Source organism: Triplophysa dalaica, chromosome 21 (assembly GCF_015846415.1).
Source record: "Triplophysa dalaica isolate WHDGS20190420 chromosome 21, ASM1584641v1, whole genome shotgun sequence".
NCBI lineage: Eukaryota > Metazoa > Chordata > Actinopteri > Cypriniformes > Nemacheilidae > Triplophysa > Triplophysa dalaica.
In genome coordinates, this window is record NC_079562.1 from 2096730 (window position 1) to 2115979 (window position 19250).

The window sequence follows — 19250 nt, forward strand, 5'->3', positions numbered from 1 at the left end:
TCTTGTTCTTCTTCTTCTTCTTCTTCTAGTGTTTTATGGCGGTTGGCTCACCAACTTTCTTTTGCCTGGTTAAGTAGCCTAATCCCTGCTCTGTGTACCACTATATATTTTTATTGCGTCTAATGAACGGATTTAATGTAAAATGCGTCCCGTTTTCATTTACAAAATGTACAAATGTTACGAATCACTTCAAACGAACCATTAAAAAGAACCAGTTTAACACAGCGATTTATCAGCAAATCAGACTCAAACAGTGGCTTCATAGTTCTCTAGAGGTACAACAAATAAATATAATCTGTATTTTGAGAACGTGACTGTTTAACTTTGCTTAAAAGATAAAACGTAGGCATACACTTCCTGTGCATGAGAAAGTTATCAGATTTGACTCTAGCAGGGTCAATTTCAAAATATGGTAACAAACCGGTCCCTAAACTTTACAGGCGTGTAAAAAGCTTCACAATGAAAAAAAACCTGATGTAGCCATCAACATGCAACTCAACACCTTTTTATAATGATGATTTTTTATTTCAGGCCTTATATATTTTTTCCAAATTATTTTTTTAATGATTTTGTATTTGAAAAACCACATGTTTAATTATTTTGTATGGTGTATAAACATTTCCTGTTCATTTATTCTTGTAATAAATAGCTGGAACTTTTAAAATCTGAACGGAGTTTTTAAAAACTAGACATCACTTCTGCAGACTGACACAGACATTCTAGACTGTCCAGACTGAAAATCTGTGCAAAAATCTTGTAGCGTGTTCAACGTGTTAGCAAGTTAACCAATTAAACACAAGTATATGGCCTAAAAGGTGCATAAACATGCACACAAAAATAATTATTTATTCATACAAATAGAAAATTAAAAAATCTGTCCTGATTTTGTGTCATTGGTGTTGTTGGTGACACAAACTGTTATTTTGAAAGAATAAAAATATGCAAGTATCTTTAATATAATTTCCTTAATATAACATTTTATTTAATAAATTGGTGTTAATTATTGGAAAAAACATGTTTGTTGGTAGAATGTATAGATTTAAGTGTGCCTCATCATGTTAGTTTTGAGTTGACTTGACTTGATCATTTTGTCTTTTCATGGGAATTTTCACTGGTGTTGATGTCACTGGTGTTACGACTGAGGATTCTATGAAAATAATAAGTAAAATCAAATCATTAAATAAGGAAAAAGATTCACGTAGATTCAAGGCCATTATTATTGGTGACAACGTTACCATGCAGGTACAAAATCATCACATTTTAGGCATGAAATTTATATATGAAGTTAAATTTTGTGACCCTTTGAAGTCAGAAGGTCTATTTTTTGAGAATGACCCACCAATGATCTATTGACCAATCAAATTTATCATCCAAAGATAATTATTTCTTCTTACAGCATTTTTTGACAATTTTCCTGTTTAAACTAACAGCGTAAGTTGCCCCACATATACTTCCAGGCCAATAGACCTCAGAGTAATTCAGGACACAATAACACATCAGCACCAGGCTCGTTTTGCAGATAAACTGTGTTGAACTACTGCAGCACTTTTTAACTGCATCTCTGCAGTGTGTTACAGCCAGATCTGTGGGTGGCCGACAGGGCCGCGAGACACACTTCACCTCTGCAGAGGTGAGAGAAATCAATACAGACAAATAAACCTCATGCCAGAGTCTGTCCTCATTCAACGTCAAGCACTATCTGTTCGAGACCGGGCTAAGTGAGTTATCTACTTGACATTATTAAATAAAAAGAGAGAATCGTCCTTTTGTTTGCGTTTTCAGATAGACTGTCTAGATACGAGTGACAAGGTGCATTTGTACAAACAAACAAAAACTGAAAGGAACATTTCAGACAAATTAAGCTCATTTAATGGCAAAACCACAAACATACAGACATTTTATTTTAGAAAATCATGTATTACAGTGCTTTACTTTATTGCTATGGGCTTCCCAAGACACATTGAACTGCTGTCCAATAAATACAAGTGTAAACATTATAATATTATACAGTAAGAAGCAATAAACATAATTTATATAACAAAACTCAATACATACCTTGGCCAAAGCTATCTTTACTTTTCTAAAGACTTTCTAAACTTTGTCAAAATACTGCATATCTGAACTCTTTACTAACAATATTGTTTATCATTAAAGACCTCATGGAAGCCTTTTACATGTGAAGATTTCTTTGGGTGTGACATTTTAGATTGTCGAAGCCAGTTTATGTCTGGAAAATCCGTGACTTCTTCAACCATGAACACAAACAATCATAATAGTGTTAAAATTAAGCTTCCCCGTAACTTCTTGCTTTTGCAAATCGTTTATAAATATCTGATATGTTTCGTCAGAAGAGAGTGATTGTAAATTGTAATATGCATGACTACACAACAGGCATGGACTACACAAAGTCCTGTATTGATTCCATAAGGTTTAAAGACACAATGTACAGTATATGCTACCATAAATTGCTAAAACCCCTGTAAACATTTTTTAGAAAAAAATTGCATGTGTGTGCTACAGCAGTGCCAAGTTTAGATCAAACTAACAAGACCTGGCGAAAATAAGCAAAAATATTCATCATACAAAAACCAAACTCCACTGTTCAGGTTCCAAACCAGTCTAAACCTCGGGAGGTGTGCACAATGAATATAAAGTTAAAACTTCACTTTATTAATAGAACTTCTGCTGCAATACTATACAATAACACTAAGAACTCTGTAAACACTCAAAATTATCTCAACAGAGACCGCTATAGAGAGCAAACTGAATCAGTTTATTTTAAAACACGTTTAATCTCTTTCCGAAGTGTGTCTGGCTATATTTGTGCATAATGTTCTTAGCTTGTGGGTGGTTGGGCTTGTTGGCTTTACGAAGCAGATTGTCACTGTGCATCTTGTAAAAATGGCATAAACATAAGCTTCTGAAACTCAAATACAGCTGTTTTGTTTCCAACGGTGTGCTTATGTATCTTACGGTAGTGTAGCTTATCCATTCAAACAGTCTAGCACGAGAAAATTTTATTGTACAGACATTAGGCCTGAAACATACTCCATGCAAGTAAATGAATGGAAATGTTTTTAGCTACGCAAAAACGTTCAAATAATTTGCATTTTTTAACACAAGCTGAACATTAGTGTATTCGCTAACTACACTATACTCAGTTTTCTCTTTTAGTTAAAATGCTGTCATGTATCTTGCCGAGCAAGTTAGTTCAATATTTCTAGCTACTCCATGTACCTGAATTATAAAAACGAAGGTAACTCTAGCACCCCCTTTGGTATTTTTGGGTACTTTAACGAAAAACACACAAGACAGCAGGCTTGCAATACAATGGTCATGCATTTGCGTCTGCGCTTGCATCCTTGAGTATGTTTCTGGCCTCTGTGTAATAATTTATGTTTGTTGATCATTGAAGGAAACATTTTACTGTAAATCCAAACATCCGGTGATTAAATAAGCTCCTCCTCTTTAACGTATAGAATCTCATGGGCGGAGGTCGGAACTTGATTGACACCTCCCACAACCAGTAGGCGATCCCGGATCACGATGCTGGAAGCAGAGCAACGAGGGGTTGCCATGGGCGACAGCCTCTCCCACTTTCTCTTGTCGGGGTGGAACGCTTCCACAGTGTCCAGCACTGAGGGCTGGTGACCTGTACGGAGAGAGTAGATGTTTGGATGACTACAACAGAGTACATGGCAAGTGTACAGTCCAAAAATAAATTGGGGTAGAGATCACAAACCTAGACCCCCTGCAACAATCATTCTACCTCGCACCATCGCAGCGGCAAAGTCTGCTCGCTTGGTTTTTAAGGATACGGTGTCTTCTGATTTCAACCACAATCCTAGAACAACGTGTCAAAGAAAACAATACAATAAATGTTAAAGGGATAGTTCACCCCAAAATAAAAACCCGTTTATGACCCTTAAATACAAAAGAAAATATTTCGAGAAGTGGGTTTGTGTCCACACAATGAAAGTCAATGGGGGCCAGTGTTGTATGGGTACCAACATTCTTCAAAATATCTTCATTTGTGTTCTGCCGAAGAAAGAAAGTCACACATGTTTGGAATGACGTGTTTACAATTTAGAAAGTGAATTAATGAATAAATTACTTTTATTTGTCCCCGCACATTAAACTGGGACAAGATAATACATTCTAACACCAAATATAATCACACAATTGATCTTTATGTGTGACACACTAAATCAGATTTACACAAGGACCGACAGAAAATTAATAGGTTTACATATGATTTAAACCCTTCGGAATGACAACCCAAGATGTGTATACGAACGTCTCGAGAGGATAAACAAACGGGGAACTTTCCTGCAGATTAGAGGCGGCGTACTTGTCGATTAAAGCTGACAGACTGTTTTCCATTTGCAGGATATAATATCTGCCTAATAACTGAGCCAATAGCTTGCCGCAATAAATGCATGGACCATTTCTTCAAAAAATTACTGAAGCCGAACACTTTAATTGCTTTGAAAAGTAAGTTGGAGCGCCTCGGATTTTGTGTTTCACAGATGTAGAACATTAATTTGGCATATTATTTACACTTCTCAATCAACCTAATTTGCCAAAAAACACAATCACATGCAAAGAGGCAGGAACAGCTGTATAATACTCAAGGTTGTTTGAGAAATGCTAATGTGTTTACATTCTGAACCGTAGTGTATAAAACACGACATAATGAGCTTTCGCATGTAATCTAGGGAGCAGTTTAGCGGATTTTGCTCAAGATGGGAAAATGGATCAGGTGGTGGATGAGTCAAGAGAAATGTTGATCATATTTATACTTATATTTAAATGTACCTACGAAAAGGACAGTCATTTGCTGCATGTAAAGATCATTGTTCGGTCGTCGTGTAAAGTTGCCATTGTCGATCAGTTACTGCTGAGGTTCTCCATCACTTCACATGAAGCCTCACGGCAGCTCATTGAGTTGATGAACAGATCTCAGGTTTTCCTAAACTTCATAATTTATTGATGTTTAACTGTGAATGTGGCCATTTGGATCAGGATCAGAATGTCTGATCCGAATGAGCAATAAAGGGTCTGTCAGCTATGGGCGGGATATTGATTTCAGCCAATGGCGTTCAATACTTGCTCTGTCAATGCTTCCTCCCTTCTATTGATTTCGGTAATGATGTTGTCAAAATAACCAGTAATTACAATTAAGTTTTATTAACCTTATAAATTGTCATTTTAAAACTGGAAACAGTAACATTAAAAATGGGCAAAAAAAATTTATTGAAAAAGTGAAACTTGTTTTGAAATTCTTCACAATCGTAAGGTAATAATAGAAATGTATATTTTAATCTGTTGTGCATAATTTTGTGGAATATGTCAAGTTGGTGTAAAATGATTTTAACTGATGAAAAGATATGTATCCTGCAATGTAATGTTAAAGAGATTGCAATACGTTAAACATTTGAGCTTATAAAATATAATTATTTTATTATTATATGTTTTATATATTATTATTATTATATAATAGAAAATGAGTCAATACGTTTTTTCAATATATTTTTAAAGGTACTCAATACTTTTTTACATTTTACAATATATATAACATAAATATAGACCACTTTGAAAGACGTAAACAATGCAGAAGGACTTTGTGTTTGTTTTTAACACTACACAAATGTTTAAACAAAATACAACAAACAGAATTTTTTTAACAAAATCAAGCTGTTAGACGACAATCTTTAAGATTTTATGATTTTATATTTAAACATGTTTTTTTTTTATGGTATAAAAAAGGAAACTGAAAGTGCTTCCGGACAAATATTTACATCTTGCGACGGTTGTCGTCATCTCTTTATATATTTCATTATCGTCCTTGTGAGACCTGTGATGTTTTCCAGGAAACGGAGAAAAATCCTATACTTTTTAAATGATTAAATACTGTGCTGTCAAAGTTGACAAGCCCTTTTATTACTTTTTTCGGTTAGATATTTGCAAAACCCAGTGACAAACATAAAGGGTGAATAATAATATTGATTTATGGCTAAAAGTAAAATCACGTAATAAAAAGATATGATGATTCAGAAGGACAGTAATATATAAAACAGAAAATTAGACAATTATTTACTGTCAAAACATTATTTCAAGGTACCCAATCATCTTTTTATGCATTTAGCAGCGCAGGAAACATTGTATTCAGATGTGACTCATATTCCCTTTAAACAGGTGGTGGGATTTCTTTCCAGCATCAGTTCATTTGGCATGACGTTAGAAAAACATGCTGCTTGGGTTTACACCTGATGTATTAGCAAGTATATCATGTCAAAGTAGGTCTTTGAATAAAAAGCACATCCATCTCGCGTTCGAACGGGGATTTTACCAGGATATACTCCTCCCGCAACAGCCTGCTTTAAGACAAAAGAACAGACGGGCTTCTCTATCTATCAGGATGAGCTATGGATAAGGGGTGACAATATGTTCCTGGATAGCATCATTTAACGCCCCCTTCCTCATCTCAAGATCTTATCGCATACTTTTATTAGATCGGGAGCCGTGTACACGAGACCTTTTATTGCCCGTGGCAGATTCGGGTAGAAGGAAATTAGATAGCGGGGCCTAATCTCTCACACTGCTCTCCGAACGCCGGCTCGTGTAACTGTTGACGGACACATGCCCTAGTAAAGGAATAATTAAAAAAGATAAATGATTCATACAATACTGTCTGTTGTTCAATAATTTGGAGATGACCTCCTCTATGCCCACGGACGATAGAAACTTTTTAACGCCCTTGGGGCTGAAAAAATCAGTGCAATTTTCACATCTGCTGAATGCGATTAGAAATTATCAGATTTGAGCGGAAACGATGGAGGGGAAGAAAAAGCGAGAAATCCTGGAGAGAAATCAATAACTCATTTCAGCAGGTCTTACATTTTGTCAGACCTTGTGTCTTTCTGCCCCATTTTTTGAGTTAATCCGAAGAAATCAAATAAACAAGAACTGTTATCAGTGATTACTGATTTATATGTGCGTCGAAACACGCTTTTTTTGATGTCATCTTTCGTTTAGAAACTAAAAGTAAGATTATGATTTTATGCCACGCTAATGTACGTCATTGTACCTTGGTTGGTGTCGAAGATGTTTACATTCTTGGTAAACTTAGAACTTTGGTGTATTCCTCCTTGTCTGAGGCCTCCTAACCAGCAGAGTCGTCCTGCGCTGTCCCACAACACCCCAGAATAAGATCTTTTGCAAGGCAGGCTGGGTAGGGAAGACCAGCTCCGGGTTTCGATGTCAAAGACCTCAAAAGCTTTCACCAAACGCTTGCACTGCCGTCCACCTGAAGATACAGAAACATCAAGTAAAGCTTTCAAACAAAATCAATACACACAAACAAATAAACGCTGTTCTTCTGTCATGCAGATGAATAAGTTTATTTAAGTGTGCTAGAAGTGTGCTTCTTTAACACAAAAAATAAGAAAGCATGGATTAGCTACTCGATCTTTTAAACAAGACTTACGTATAAGTATAATTCTCAGGAGGATAGTTGGTTTGTGGTGTTGTTTCCTTTTTTGATTGAGCAGTCTGTTAAATACTTTTTTACATACTTATAAACTTGCATGTTCAAGTTGATACATTACAATATGATACAAATAGCATATGAATATAAATCAATAAGTATGATAGAAGTTAAATTAACGTACAAGTGAAGTTACAGTATATAAACTGCAAAAGTGTACTTCAAAGTGTACTTTTAGGAACTAAAATGTGTGCGACTAGTATTTAACTAGCAAACTCTGAGTATACTTTTAAGTTCAATATACACATGTAGCATAGTTGCAATATAAATTAAACTAACTTACTGTACATAAAACTAAAAAGTGGACCAATTTAGTCTTAAGTATTGAAGTAGTACCCTTAAAAGTACACTACTGGTATATTGATATTAGTGTATTTACCATATAAAGTATCCTTAAAATATACTTGAACTTAACTTAAGTACTAATGAAAATGAAATTATATTTATATATATATATATATATATATATATATATATATATATATATATATGAAAGTATATAATTGGATGTTTCTGCAACTGCGACACTTTTAAATCCCAGCAGTAAAATTTGAGATTTATGTTACATACAAATTATACAATTTCCCATTTGACACTTTGTAAATATATTCACAGTGTCACACACACGTAGAATTTTTTTAATTAATAAGTATTTTAACCAAAAATGATATAGCATTTATAGGTCCAGACATTCTATGCATTTGGCAGATGCTTTTATCCAAAGCAATTTACATTGGATGATATCATACATTTGTAATCAATATTGGTCACAAAATTAAGATATCTAAGATAAAATAATTGGATTGCAATTTGACATTATTTCAAATGTAATTGTTTAATATACAAATTAATGCTTTTGTATATTTCATTAATCATTTTTATAATTTTATGAATTAAATGTGCCTGCCCACACTTTTGAGTCCTTACCGCAACAATGAAAATAAGCTTGTAATGAAGGTTTATCAAAGACAAACAAGTCTAGTTTCTATGGAAACAGAAATTATCACATGACAGATTAGAGCACCTCACTACCTCACTCACAAGATCCCAAAATAAGGTATTTATCATCTTATCTGTGTCAGTATTTATTGTGTGTCCTTACCATACAGTTTAGCAATTATGTACTTTGAACTACATTTTAAAAATAATTGTAAATAACTGTTCAATTCATGTAATGTAATTCATCATGTAATGTGATTCAATTAATGTATATTAAGATACTATAGAGTCAAAACTAATGCAGTAGACCTTTCTAGCAGCAATATAAGCAAAACTGTCATTTCCGCAACGTGTCGCACGCAGCACATTTTCAAGGTTTCCTGCATTTAAATTACAAATATAAAAATAAACGTGTTCCAGATTATAATCTTACCAAGTCCATGCAAATTTGTTGACTTTATAATATGTATATTAGACTCTTATATTATTACACAGAAGTTGATTCTTTTTATTTTGGACAGTCAAAAGTAGTTGCAGAAACCACCATTAATTTTTTGTAAGGAATCGGTCTTTCCATTGATTTGTATTACTGAGGTGTTTTACAACTCCCGATCTTTACTGCTAAAATAGGTTTTACATTTTTAAAAATGAATGAATAAAAGTTCCCTTTTCAGAGGTCAACGATTTTCTAATTCAGAGGTCATCTTTTACCACATTTTACAGCAGTTTTGTCCCTGAAATGAAAGCTACGGTAGAAAAACACATGCATTGTTCACAGTACAATGCTCTATTATGCACAAGGACAGATTACAGATACAGAAGGATGCTGTCAGCAAACCTGCCACGTAAATCTTGGAGCCCAGTAGGCAGACGCTTGTGTCGTAGCGAGGGGTGGGCATGGGCGGGAGGAGCGCCCACACGTCCTTGCGAAGGTCATACTGCTGGAGAACACTTCTGGGCAGGAGGTCGGCTCCCATTCCCCCAACAGCAAGAGCTCGGCCGTCTGAAGTGAGAGAAATGAAGGTCTTTACTGCAGAACAAAAGCTTTCTTTCACCTTACAATGTCAAATGCAAAGCGAATAAATGAAATATTACGTTCTGACAGGCAAAAACGAACTGCCTGAACAGACATCTGAATTATTTAATAGTGACATGTTTTTCAGATATGACCCAATTTTCTTTCTTAAAACATGTTTCTGTTTGATTCTCATCTAAAAATGTAATATACTGTAGTTGCTTGTTCTGTCTCTAAAATGACTTTCCTCTTTTGGGGGTCGATGTTAGTAGACCAAGGTTACTTTAGTTTACAAAACTAAAGCTGTTAAAAATGTCTGTCTGTTGAAATCAAATGATGGCTTAAAATATAATTTTAACAACATAATGCCACGATATGAAAGCGCTGAAGATAAAATAGAGTTTGAAGTCAAGAAAGTTTGGGGTACAAAAATTATTAAGTAAAAATAAATGTAAGGAATAAACTAAAATTATAGTAATAATAGATAAATTATAATTAAAAAGTAAAATAAACAAATAATACAAATGTGTTTATCGCTCAAATTGAACTAAAATTAACATGAAAGAAAAAACATAGAAATATAAATTAAAAACAAAACTAAAATAATAACTCTACCCCTAGCCATATTATTTTCATAAAATCCACTTTGTATAATAATCTTTTACACTTTTGTTTATTATTTCCTGATTTACTTATTGTATCAATTTAAAGAAATGTGTAAGGGTTTCAAACATAATTTCTTGTTCATTTTAAACCCACATGTAAAACTCTTATTTCTTTTTTGTCTACCTCTAACAGTGACCGCAAGCCCCATGGATGCTTCTCTGAGTGAGCACCTCTTCCTCCATTTGCCTTCATCTGTGTTGTACACCTCAACGGCCTTTAGGGGGCGCTGGTCCTTTCCCATTCCACCCACCACCAGGAGCTGCTTGCCCAGGACAGCGACCGCTGCCCCTGCTCTCGGCGTGGGCATTGAAGAAAGACTTATCCAACGGTCTACCTCTGGGGAGTAGCGTTCAAGCGCACTGGTGGGTCGAGCCGAACCATCGCAACCCCCTACCATATACAGCTGCCCCCCGACGTCAGCCAACGAGTGATACACGCGGGCACTGGAGAGAGAAGCCAGGCTCTGCCAGTGAAACTCATGGGCCGAGGGCACCGTCATCGCCCCTGACCGTCCACTTCAGAATCTCGATGACGCCGTGCCCTTGATAAGCCGTCAAACCAAACTCGTCCACCTTAGTTTTTGAAGTTGGGACCTGTAAGACATCAGAGTAATTTGTTTACATGGCCGACCTTTTGAATACAGCATGCATCCACAATAGTATTAATGTTTATTATTCACAGCACTCCCGTATCCACTGAGGCAATTCATACAGCAATTACGACAATGTGTACAGCGATAACAACAATTGCATCGTTGCGTAATGAATACTGAAAGAAAAAGTCTATATATTCTCATGCTGTCATCACTGTTCCCTGACTGACAATTATGTGACGCTTGACTCAAATCTATTTTTATAATACTTATAATATTGGAAACAGTGGAGTGTATCCATGTATAGAGCCACTGAACCCTTACAAAATAAAAATAAATGGAAATATACTAGAAAATATCATGCAGTGATATGGATCCAAGTGTCGTTTTTATACACACTGTTTTAATAAATGAATGATTGTTTATATGTTCAAATATAATATATATAGCAAAACCATCACCCTCTTGTTATTTCAAACATGTGTGTTTAACTTTCTCCTGCAGAACACAAAAGAAAATAATTTAAAGACTGCTGGTAACCGAACCACAGCAGTACTTGGTTTTGTGTCCATAGAATTGAGGAGAAAGGGCACCACAGTTGTTCGGTTGCCAACATTCTTCAAAATATCTTCTTTTGTGTTCTGCAGAAGAAAGAAAGTCATACAGGTCTGAAATGACATGAGGGTGAATAAATTATGACCGAATTTTTCTCTTTAAGATTACATTTGGGCGCTATATTGTGAATGGTTTTTTGTAAAAATGCAATGTTGCTGTATAAAATGTTATATAATCTGGCTAGTTATTTTTTGGCTATTTTACTACAACGATGCCATTTATCATCTTATAGTTTGCTGTTTTTAGCAGGGGATTCTGGACATCTATATTATAATTAGACAAAAAATAATTAAGACAACACGTAACCTCAAAATCTCACTCTAATTAAAATAAGCAACACTGCAGAAAAGCACATTTTGTCCTATTTATGGCTGTACGGTTCATGTTTCATGTTATGCAAACACTATTTTTAAATTCTATTTTCATCAAAGTGGAGGCGCAGATATGGAAGACAGCCCAGAATAGCATCATCACGCAACCAATTTCACACAACTGTTCTCCTCTCGCTTGTGTACACAATGAGCTTGAAGTGGGCTGTTGTACCACGGCTTAGCATCCATCAGTAACCAGGCAACCACGATCTTCATCTTCCTCTATCTCTCTCGGATTCTGTTTTCCTAAAGCAAACAATCCCCTTGCTTCATACAGCAGGTCACCTTCACTTTGAGCCAGCTTTTCAAAACTATCACAACCAACGAACATCATCGTATCCTGCATTAAAGCGAAAGAGGCTATTATTCAAATAGATGTGGTGTTAGGTCAAAAAGATGTTGAGTAAGGGGATGGTATCAAAAAGATACATGTACATTAAAAAACGTAAAAGTGTCCAAAAGTGTCTCTTACTTATTGTTTAAAATTCACAAAAATGATCTAGCAAGTACAGCTTTCCTTTGGCTCAGTGATTTGAGCATGGCACTAGCAACGCCAAGGTCATGGGTCATGGGTTCGATCTCAGGGGATTGCACATAGTCAGAAACAAATGCTTAGTACAATGCAATGTAAGTCACTTTGGATAAAAGCGTCTGCCAAATGCATAAAAATAAAAAATTTAAGTCACTGTATAATCAGTGTCCGTCACCCAATTCACAATGTCAAGCTTATAATATTGAATTATAATTTGACCTGTCTGGTACAATTTCCAAGGAAATGTGAGTCTGACATCATTTGACTTCAAGCCAGGAAAACATACACTCACCTAAAGGATTATTAGGAACACCTGTTCAATTTCTCATTAATGCAATTATGGTGGTGGTGTAACGGTGTGGGGGATGTTTTCTTGGCACACTTTAGGCCCCTTAGTGCCAATTGGGCATCGTTTAAATACCACGGCCTACCTGAGCATTGTTTCTGACCATGTCCATCCCTTTATGACCACCATGTACCCATCCTCTGATGGCTACTTCCAGCAGGATATTGCACCATGTCACAAAGCTCGAATCATTTAAAATTGGTTTCTTGAACATGACAATGAGTTCACTGTACTAAAATGGGCCCCACAGTCACCAGATCTCAACCCAATAGAGAATCTTTGGGATGTGGTGGAACGGGAGCTTCGTGCATCCCACAAATCTCCATCAACTGGAAGATGCTATCCTATCAATATGGGCCAACATTTCTAAAGAATGCTGAAAGCACCTTGTTGAATCAATGCCACGTAGAATTAAGACAGTTCTGAAGGAGAAAGGGGGTCAAACACAGTATTAGTATGGTGTTCCTAATGATGCTTTAGTTGAGTATAAGTACATAAAGTAACCTGACATTTTATGTTTAAACATAGACATAGAGGCAAAAGTCATGGATTGCATCATAAAAAAACATGAATGAACATTTAAAAAAATAAATGTTGCCATTGTTGAGCTTTTCAATGCAATGTTCTGATGAGGTACACTGTTAAGACTTGGGAGAAAAAAAACTAGATTTTACACTTTTAAAGGGTTGAATGAATGAATGAAAATCTGTTATTCATAACTAATACCCAGCCCAAGTTGTCAAAGCTGTATACATGTTTTAGTTTTTTGTAAACAAAGAATAACAACTATTGATTAATTTAAGATTTTTGTGTTAATTTGCGTAAGTTTTTGCACACAGTTTTTTAAAAAGAAAATTTTACTTTAAAAACTACATTTGACATTATTTTGTTAAGTGTTTGTTTGATAATGTCAAATTTAAATCAATCCTATTTGTTTTTTTCAGTACAATGATGTCACAGAAACGTCAGTTGCTAACATTTTTCCAAATATCTTTCTTTGCATTCATCAGAACCAAAAAATTACAGGTTTGGAACAACCGCTGTGAAAAACAAAGCTGTGCTTCCATCACACTACTGAGAAATGTACTCACTACATTCAGTTAGTTACCCCTCTACACCAGCCACCAGACGCTACTAAAATACCTTATTACGCTAAAGCTCCGAGGACTTTTCTCAATTGATGAGACCTTCATTCATAAACGTTCCCTCTCCAAACCATTCCAACAGCGTTTATGGCCGTTCAGGTGAATGGTTCAACCTTGATGGCCTTCGCTGAGAAGTTGATGACCAAACAGAGACGTTCGGCCTCTTTCCTCGCGTCTGAGGTCATCAGATAGTACTGCAGTAACGATTAAAGCGGGTTATTGCGGCTTGAGAGCTCCGGGCCGGTGGTGATCGAGCGAGAGAGAGAGTGTTAACTACACTGGGACTCCTGAAAGTGGGGAGCACTTCATCAAGTCCAATCACGGTGTAAATGAGGTGATCTCGATGCTTCGTGCTCTCACACAGGTTCCCGATATCTCCATCTCTGTCAGGAGATTGATAGGGTTTCTCATTTTCTTTCAATATCTTGCAATCGCATGGTGAGAATTACAGGGGCTGGGAAGGCCTTAAATTCGAGAATGGTTGAAGATGAGTTCGATGGCTTGAATATTTGGCACTCAAATGCCTTTACCACCCAGTGACCCAGATATAAACAACAAAAGGGCTAAAAAGTTGACCCTGCAGAGGTCATTCCGTAACTCATTCAATGATCCTAAAATCCTAATCTCAAATATAATCTCTCTTGAAACAGGAGAATCGTACCCATTTCCAATAAGCAATCTGCCGCGCAGAAGAAGAAAGAAGAAACATGTCTCTTTGAAGAACGTTTGTAGTGTCGATTATCAGTTCAGATTTAAATATACGTTTCACAAAACCGTTACAAAGAGCCCAGAAGCCGTGCCAGGCAAGCCGTAACTCGGCGAGATTTTCTCAGATGTAAATTGACTGTCAAATGCGCACCGAGATGAGAAGATTTTCCTTCTGAGTGCGACCCTCTTCCTTTCTTTCTCTCCTTTGTGTTCCAATCACAATCCTACACCTGGGGTTTTTACAACCTCCACCGTCATTTACAGGCCAAGCTGTCGAACGTTTCATCCACAAAGAGACGGCAGCATAAAAGAAACCTCGACGGAAGACACATTTCTCAAGTCTCGAGTCTTTTTTCCGCTCTCAACTCACCATGCAGAGGTGTGTTGCCATAGAAACAATGAGACCGTCTCAGGATGCGGTGAGCGACTGGGTTTTTGTGCGGAAGACTTTTAATGATGCATTAGCAAACAAACAGAAATCACAGCCTTCTTACGGCTATGACCCGAGCTGACGTTCTCTTGTTAGCAAAAGCGGATTGCTAACTCTTGGCATGCCTGCTTGCAAATCGCATTAATTGCAATCTGTAATGAATTGCGCGGCCACATCTTCTCCTTTTGCTTAATTAACTGCTCGAACAGCTTGAGCGCCCGCTGAAGTCATTTACAATCAGTGTGCATCCTTTTCAAACTTTTAATTAGTTACGTCTTCTTTTCCACAATCCATAACTTAGACCTAACCCTGGGCCTAATTTCATCCTAAACCCGAGCTATTAGCTATGAGTATCAACCGTTAGACTTTACACAAATAATCCACTTAAGTTTGCGCTGTCAGTCTTCCCTCTGGTGAATCCATAAGGCCCCAGCAGGTAAGCATTTATCGACTTCTATTTAATTAGCCTCCCAGAATTCAAACAGTGCTGGCTCTTAAGTCCACGAAAGTGTTATTTTTAATCGGGAGAAAATGATCCTGGGAGGGTTTATCTAGCGAGGATTGTTATAGTTGTGCAGGGATACGCAAGCGTTTTAAAAGTCCTTACAATTTCAATTTATTCTTAGTATGAAATAAAGCTGGGAGGTATGACGGTACTGTATATGCTGTATATGTATTTGGCACGACTGATTTAAAATAATCAAATAATATGAATAATAAAAACTATTTCATTAAGTGGATTATCCCAAAATATGCATTTACATGTGGCCATTATATACATATGTATATACATTATTTATCTCCCTCTCTCCTATACATACATATATACATAGAGAGAGAGAGAGAGAGAGAATGGGGTGATAAAGAAGACACATAATTAAGTGTATATATACTGTTCATATAGTATATGAATGTATGTATGTGTATATAAATATATGCGAGTGTGCCTGCACATGTGTGCGCATACGTATGTATGTAGGCCTATGTAAGCATATTTATTTATGCTTAGGCGTGAAATAACACTTTGGTTATACCATCCACATTAATACTGCTTCATATGTGTTTTAGATAGATAGATCTAGAGAGAGAGAGAGAGAGAGAGAGAGATAATGGATATACAATAATGGATTTAAACTCGTATGGTAAAGGATTATATACCAGCACAATTAAAATATTACAGCTGACCACTTCGCTTCTCGTTTTGTGCTTTCTTAATCTTTTGTGCTCTTTGTCTGGCCAGTGTCAACCGTAGCAGAGCAGATCATTTCCATAGCAACCCAGAATCCAGCGCACGAGCACATGATACAGAACATAATGCGATTCAGCCATCGCAGTTCCCCAGAGGATTACATAAAACCCGTTTGTCTTTCCGTGACGATTCCATATTTCAAACTCCCTGCAACACCTCTCAGACGAGCTGCAATAAAACACAATAAAATCTAGGTCAGCCATGGACGAAACCATAGCCGCTCTATTGATTTAACAAATTAAACTATGACTCCCGTAAAAAGGGCCTTTGATGGCATGGAGTGGATCAGATTCAATTACGAAGGCCTTGGACGTGTCATTTGAATATAAATGCAGTGGGATAATAATGTGGATGAAGCTGCTTTGTATGAGGTTCGGAAGGAAGATTACAATTGGGAGCTGGGGATGTATTTCTCTAACGCAAGAGCCAAAAGGTTTCATGGCTAATTGCTATGGAAATACCTTCCTGCAATATGAATGTGTCCAAGGCCGTGGATCCGTAATCAGCCGAGCGGCTATTCCCCCGCCGGTAGACACCGGGAGGGGCAGAATCACTGAAGCTCGACTCGAAAAAGTTGGCAGGCTGTCAGGACTGAAGACTGTTTCATATTTGGAGTCACATATTATGCAGTCACAGTTATCTAAGAAAAAAAACTCCTGAGAAATGAGCTACTTCGTGCCGTGGGGGAAACTGTCAATATAAGCCCCTTTAAGAAAATGTCTTGAGTGAAGTGAATCAAAGTGCGGTAACCTTTAATATACATTACCAACAGGATTTAAATGAAAAGCTTGACTGTCTGTCTGAGAATGCAGTGACCTTTCAGGTAGATTAACGCAATCCATTCCACCCTTGTTTTCGTTAAAGATGTGACATTTTTACCAAAGGGAAATAAATCTTCAGCTAGACCAGTAGCAAAAACGATTTTACTTCTTCAAACTGTCAACATCAACACCAATGCTTCATTTGAACGATTACAGTAGTCCATACGTACAGCACTTTACATGTTTCATAAGGTCGAATGAAATCAAAATGTTACATTAAATCTAAACCTCATTGTTACATTTTAAAATGTACCTTGTCTTATTAAAAATTATTTGACTGTGCATGTTTTTATAAAAACAAAACGATGCTTTGCATTAAAAATAATCATCTGACTGAGGTCAACTTCTCTTCTCCAGCCAAACTTTTTAACATCCAATCAACTGCTGATGGATAAAACCACAAGTCCTGCGACCCGCCCTACATGTTTCCAATCTACATGTTTGTTGTGAAACAGTTTTCCTCTGAACATGTCACTTTATGGACGTGGGTTGTATGCTGACTTTAAGAGGCTTTTCCTGCTTGATCTGATCCTTTAAAACGACTTTTTTGATATACTTTAAACCTGTAAAACGAGACAACCACTAATACAAAAAAGCATGATGGTGTCACACGAAGCACATGTTAGCCTTTATAACCTGACCAAACATTTTGACGGTGCACAGGCCTATGTGTGCATGTGTGAACCCTCAGAACATTGAGTGAATAATTAAGTCAAAAATAATGAAGTCACATTGATGGCCTTCAATGGTTAAATTTCTGCAAAAGTCTCACGTTTATAAAAAGAATCTATAGCACATAGATAGTAAGGCTTAATGTACACAACAAAGTTTGAAGTCAGTTTAAGATGGAATTCATTGCCAAAACTGCGTGGAACAAAATCAGAGAAATCAATACAGTGCTGCAATGCTATTGCACCGCTATGAACACAGTTCACAAGCAGATCCACAAATGAACACTTCATTTTCCAATACCATCACTCACTCCTCAGTTAATAAACGCTATCCATAACACTGTGACTTAACGTCAAACTCAACAAGGCGCTCGTTTGAAAACACTTCAGACAGCCCTCGTCTCTCCCTTCGTGAAGTTATTGCACACATCAAAGCTCAGAGGTTTAGAAATGAATCACTTACTTTTCGGTGTGGGCTTCGGTTTCTTCCGATTCTCCTCGGGCGCTTCCCTTATGGACGGAGCGCGATGGCAGAGCAATAATATTCCACGCGTGGAATAGACACTCCCTCTACCAGCATCAGCACCGCCACAGCATCCTCAGCATCCGCCGCATCCAGCGCAGCATCTCACGCGCTCCCTCTCTTCGCCTCATATGGGTCATGTATGAAATATTCATCGCAGCGCCTTATCATATTCGTCATCCTGACATTAATTTCAGAAATGCTCAAGGGGGCTCCACTGACAACCTACATAAGTCCATCTCGTTGTTGCATCTAAGCAAATTACGTTGTCTGTAATGCAGTGAAGTTGCGGGAGTAAATCTTTTGTCGTGGTGTACTCTGTCACCTTCCAGGAAGAGTCTAAATTAAAAAATTAAGGATGGTTTTGGATTTCTGAAAGGTGAAATTTGATCTGAATTAGCCACACCCCACAGGACCCTGAATTGAAGTTTGAATCCAAACGAGAAGATATCTCTAAAATCTTACTCTAGGTCAATGAAACAATTTAATGAGGTCTGTCAAGAATTACAGCTATTTATTCTCTCATATCTGGACCTTAATCTAAGATCAGCACTGACCAAACAATCACAACAGATATAAATTATACAGCATTATAATGTTACGTTATTGTAATATATATGTTAAATATTAAGAAACAAAAAATAATTTAAAAATTCTGAGAAATACTGTTAAAAAATATATATATTATTAGAAACTAAACTGATCGGTTATAGGCCATTTCAAAGATAAACAATTCTGATTTCAGTGTTTTAACACGTCACAAATGTTTGAACAAAATACAACTATCAAAACATGTGTTACTGAATCAAAATGTTATTGGAATATCTTTAATATTTTAATAATATGTGAAGTAACAGATAAAATCAAAACCGGAAGTGCTTCTGGACCAGTGCTGAAATGGCCAAATTCCTCAAACTTTTCTTTAAATTTCATTCAATATTAATTTTTCCCCCGTTTGTGCATCCCGTTTTCAATTCAAATCCAATGCAGACTAAAATATACATTCTGTGGTAAACTAATTTCTAGATGCTTCCCATCTTCCCTGTTCTACCCCAGTCTGTAAATATCCTTTCACCAA

At 36.5% G+C, this 19250-nt stretch overlaps 1 protein-coding gene across 1 annotated transcript; it reads right to left on the bottom strand.

Moving 5' to 3' along the window:
- Window positions 1–1930: 1930 nt before the first annotated feature.
- klhdc8a (kelch domain containing 8A) lies at window positions 1931–18315 on the bottom strand. The gene is made up of 6 exons (XM_056735115.1): window positions 18113–18315; window positions 10293–10762; window positions 9327–9491; window positions 7091–7309; window positions 3743–3844; window positions 1931–3652 (listed from the first exon to the last, which is right to left on the bottom strand). The coding sequence occupies exons 2-6, from the start codon at window positions 10666–10668 to the stop codon at window positions 3450–3452; spliced, it is 1065 nt and encodes a 354-aa protein (XP_056591093.1). The 5' UTR covers window positions 10669–10762; window positions 18113–18315; the 3' UTR covers window positions 1931–3449.
- Between the last annotated feature and the right edge of the window lie 935 nt (window positions 18316–19250).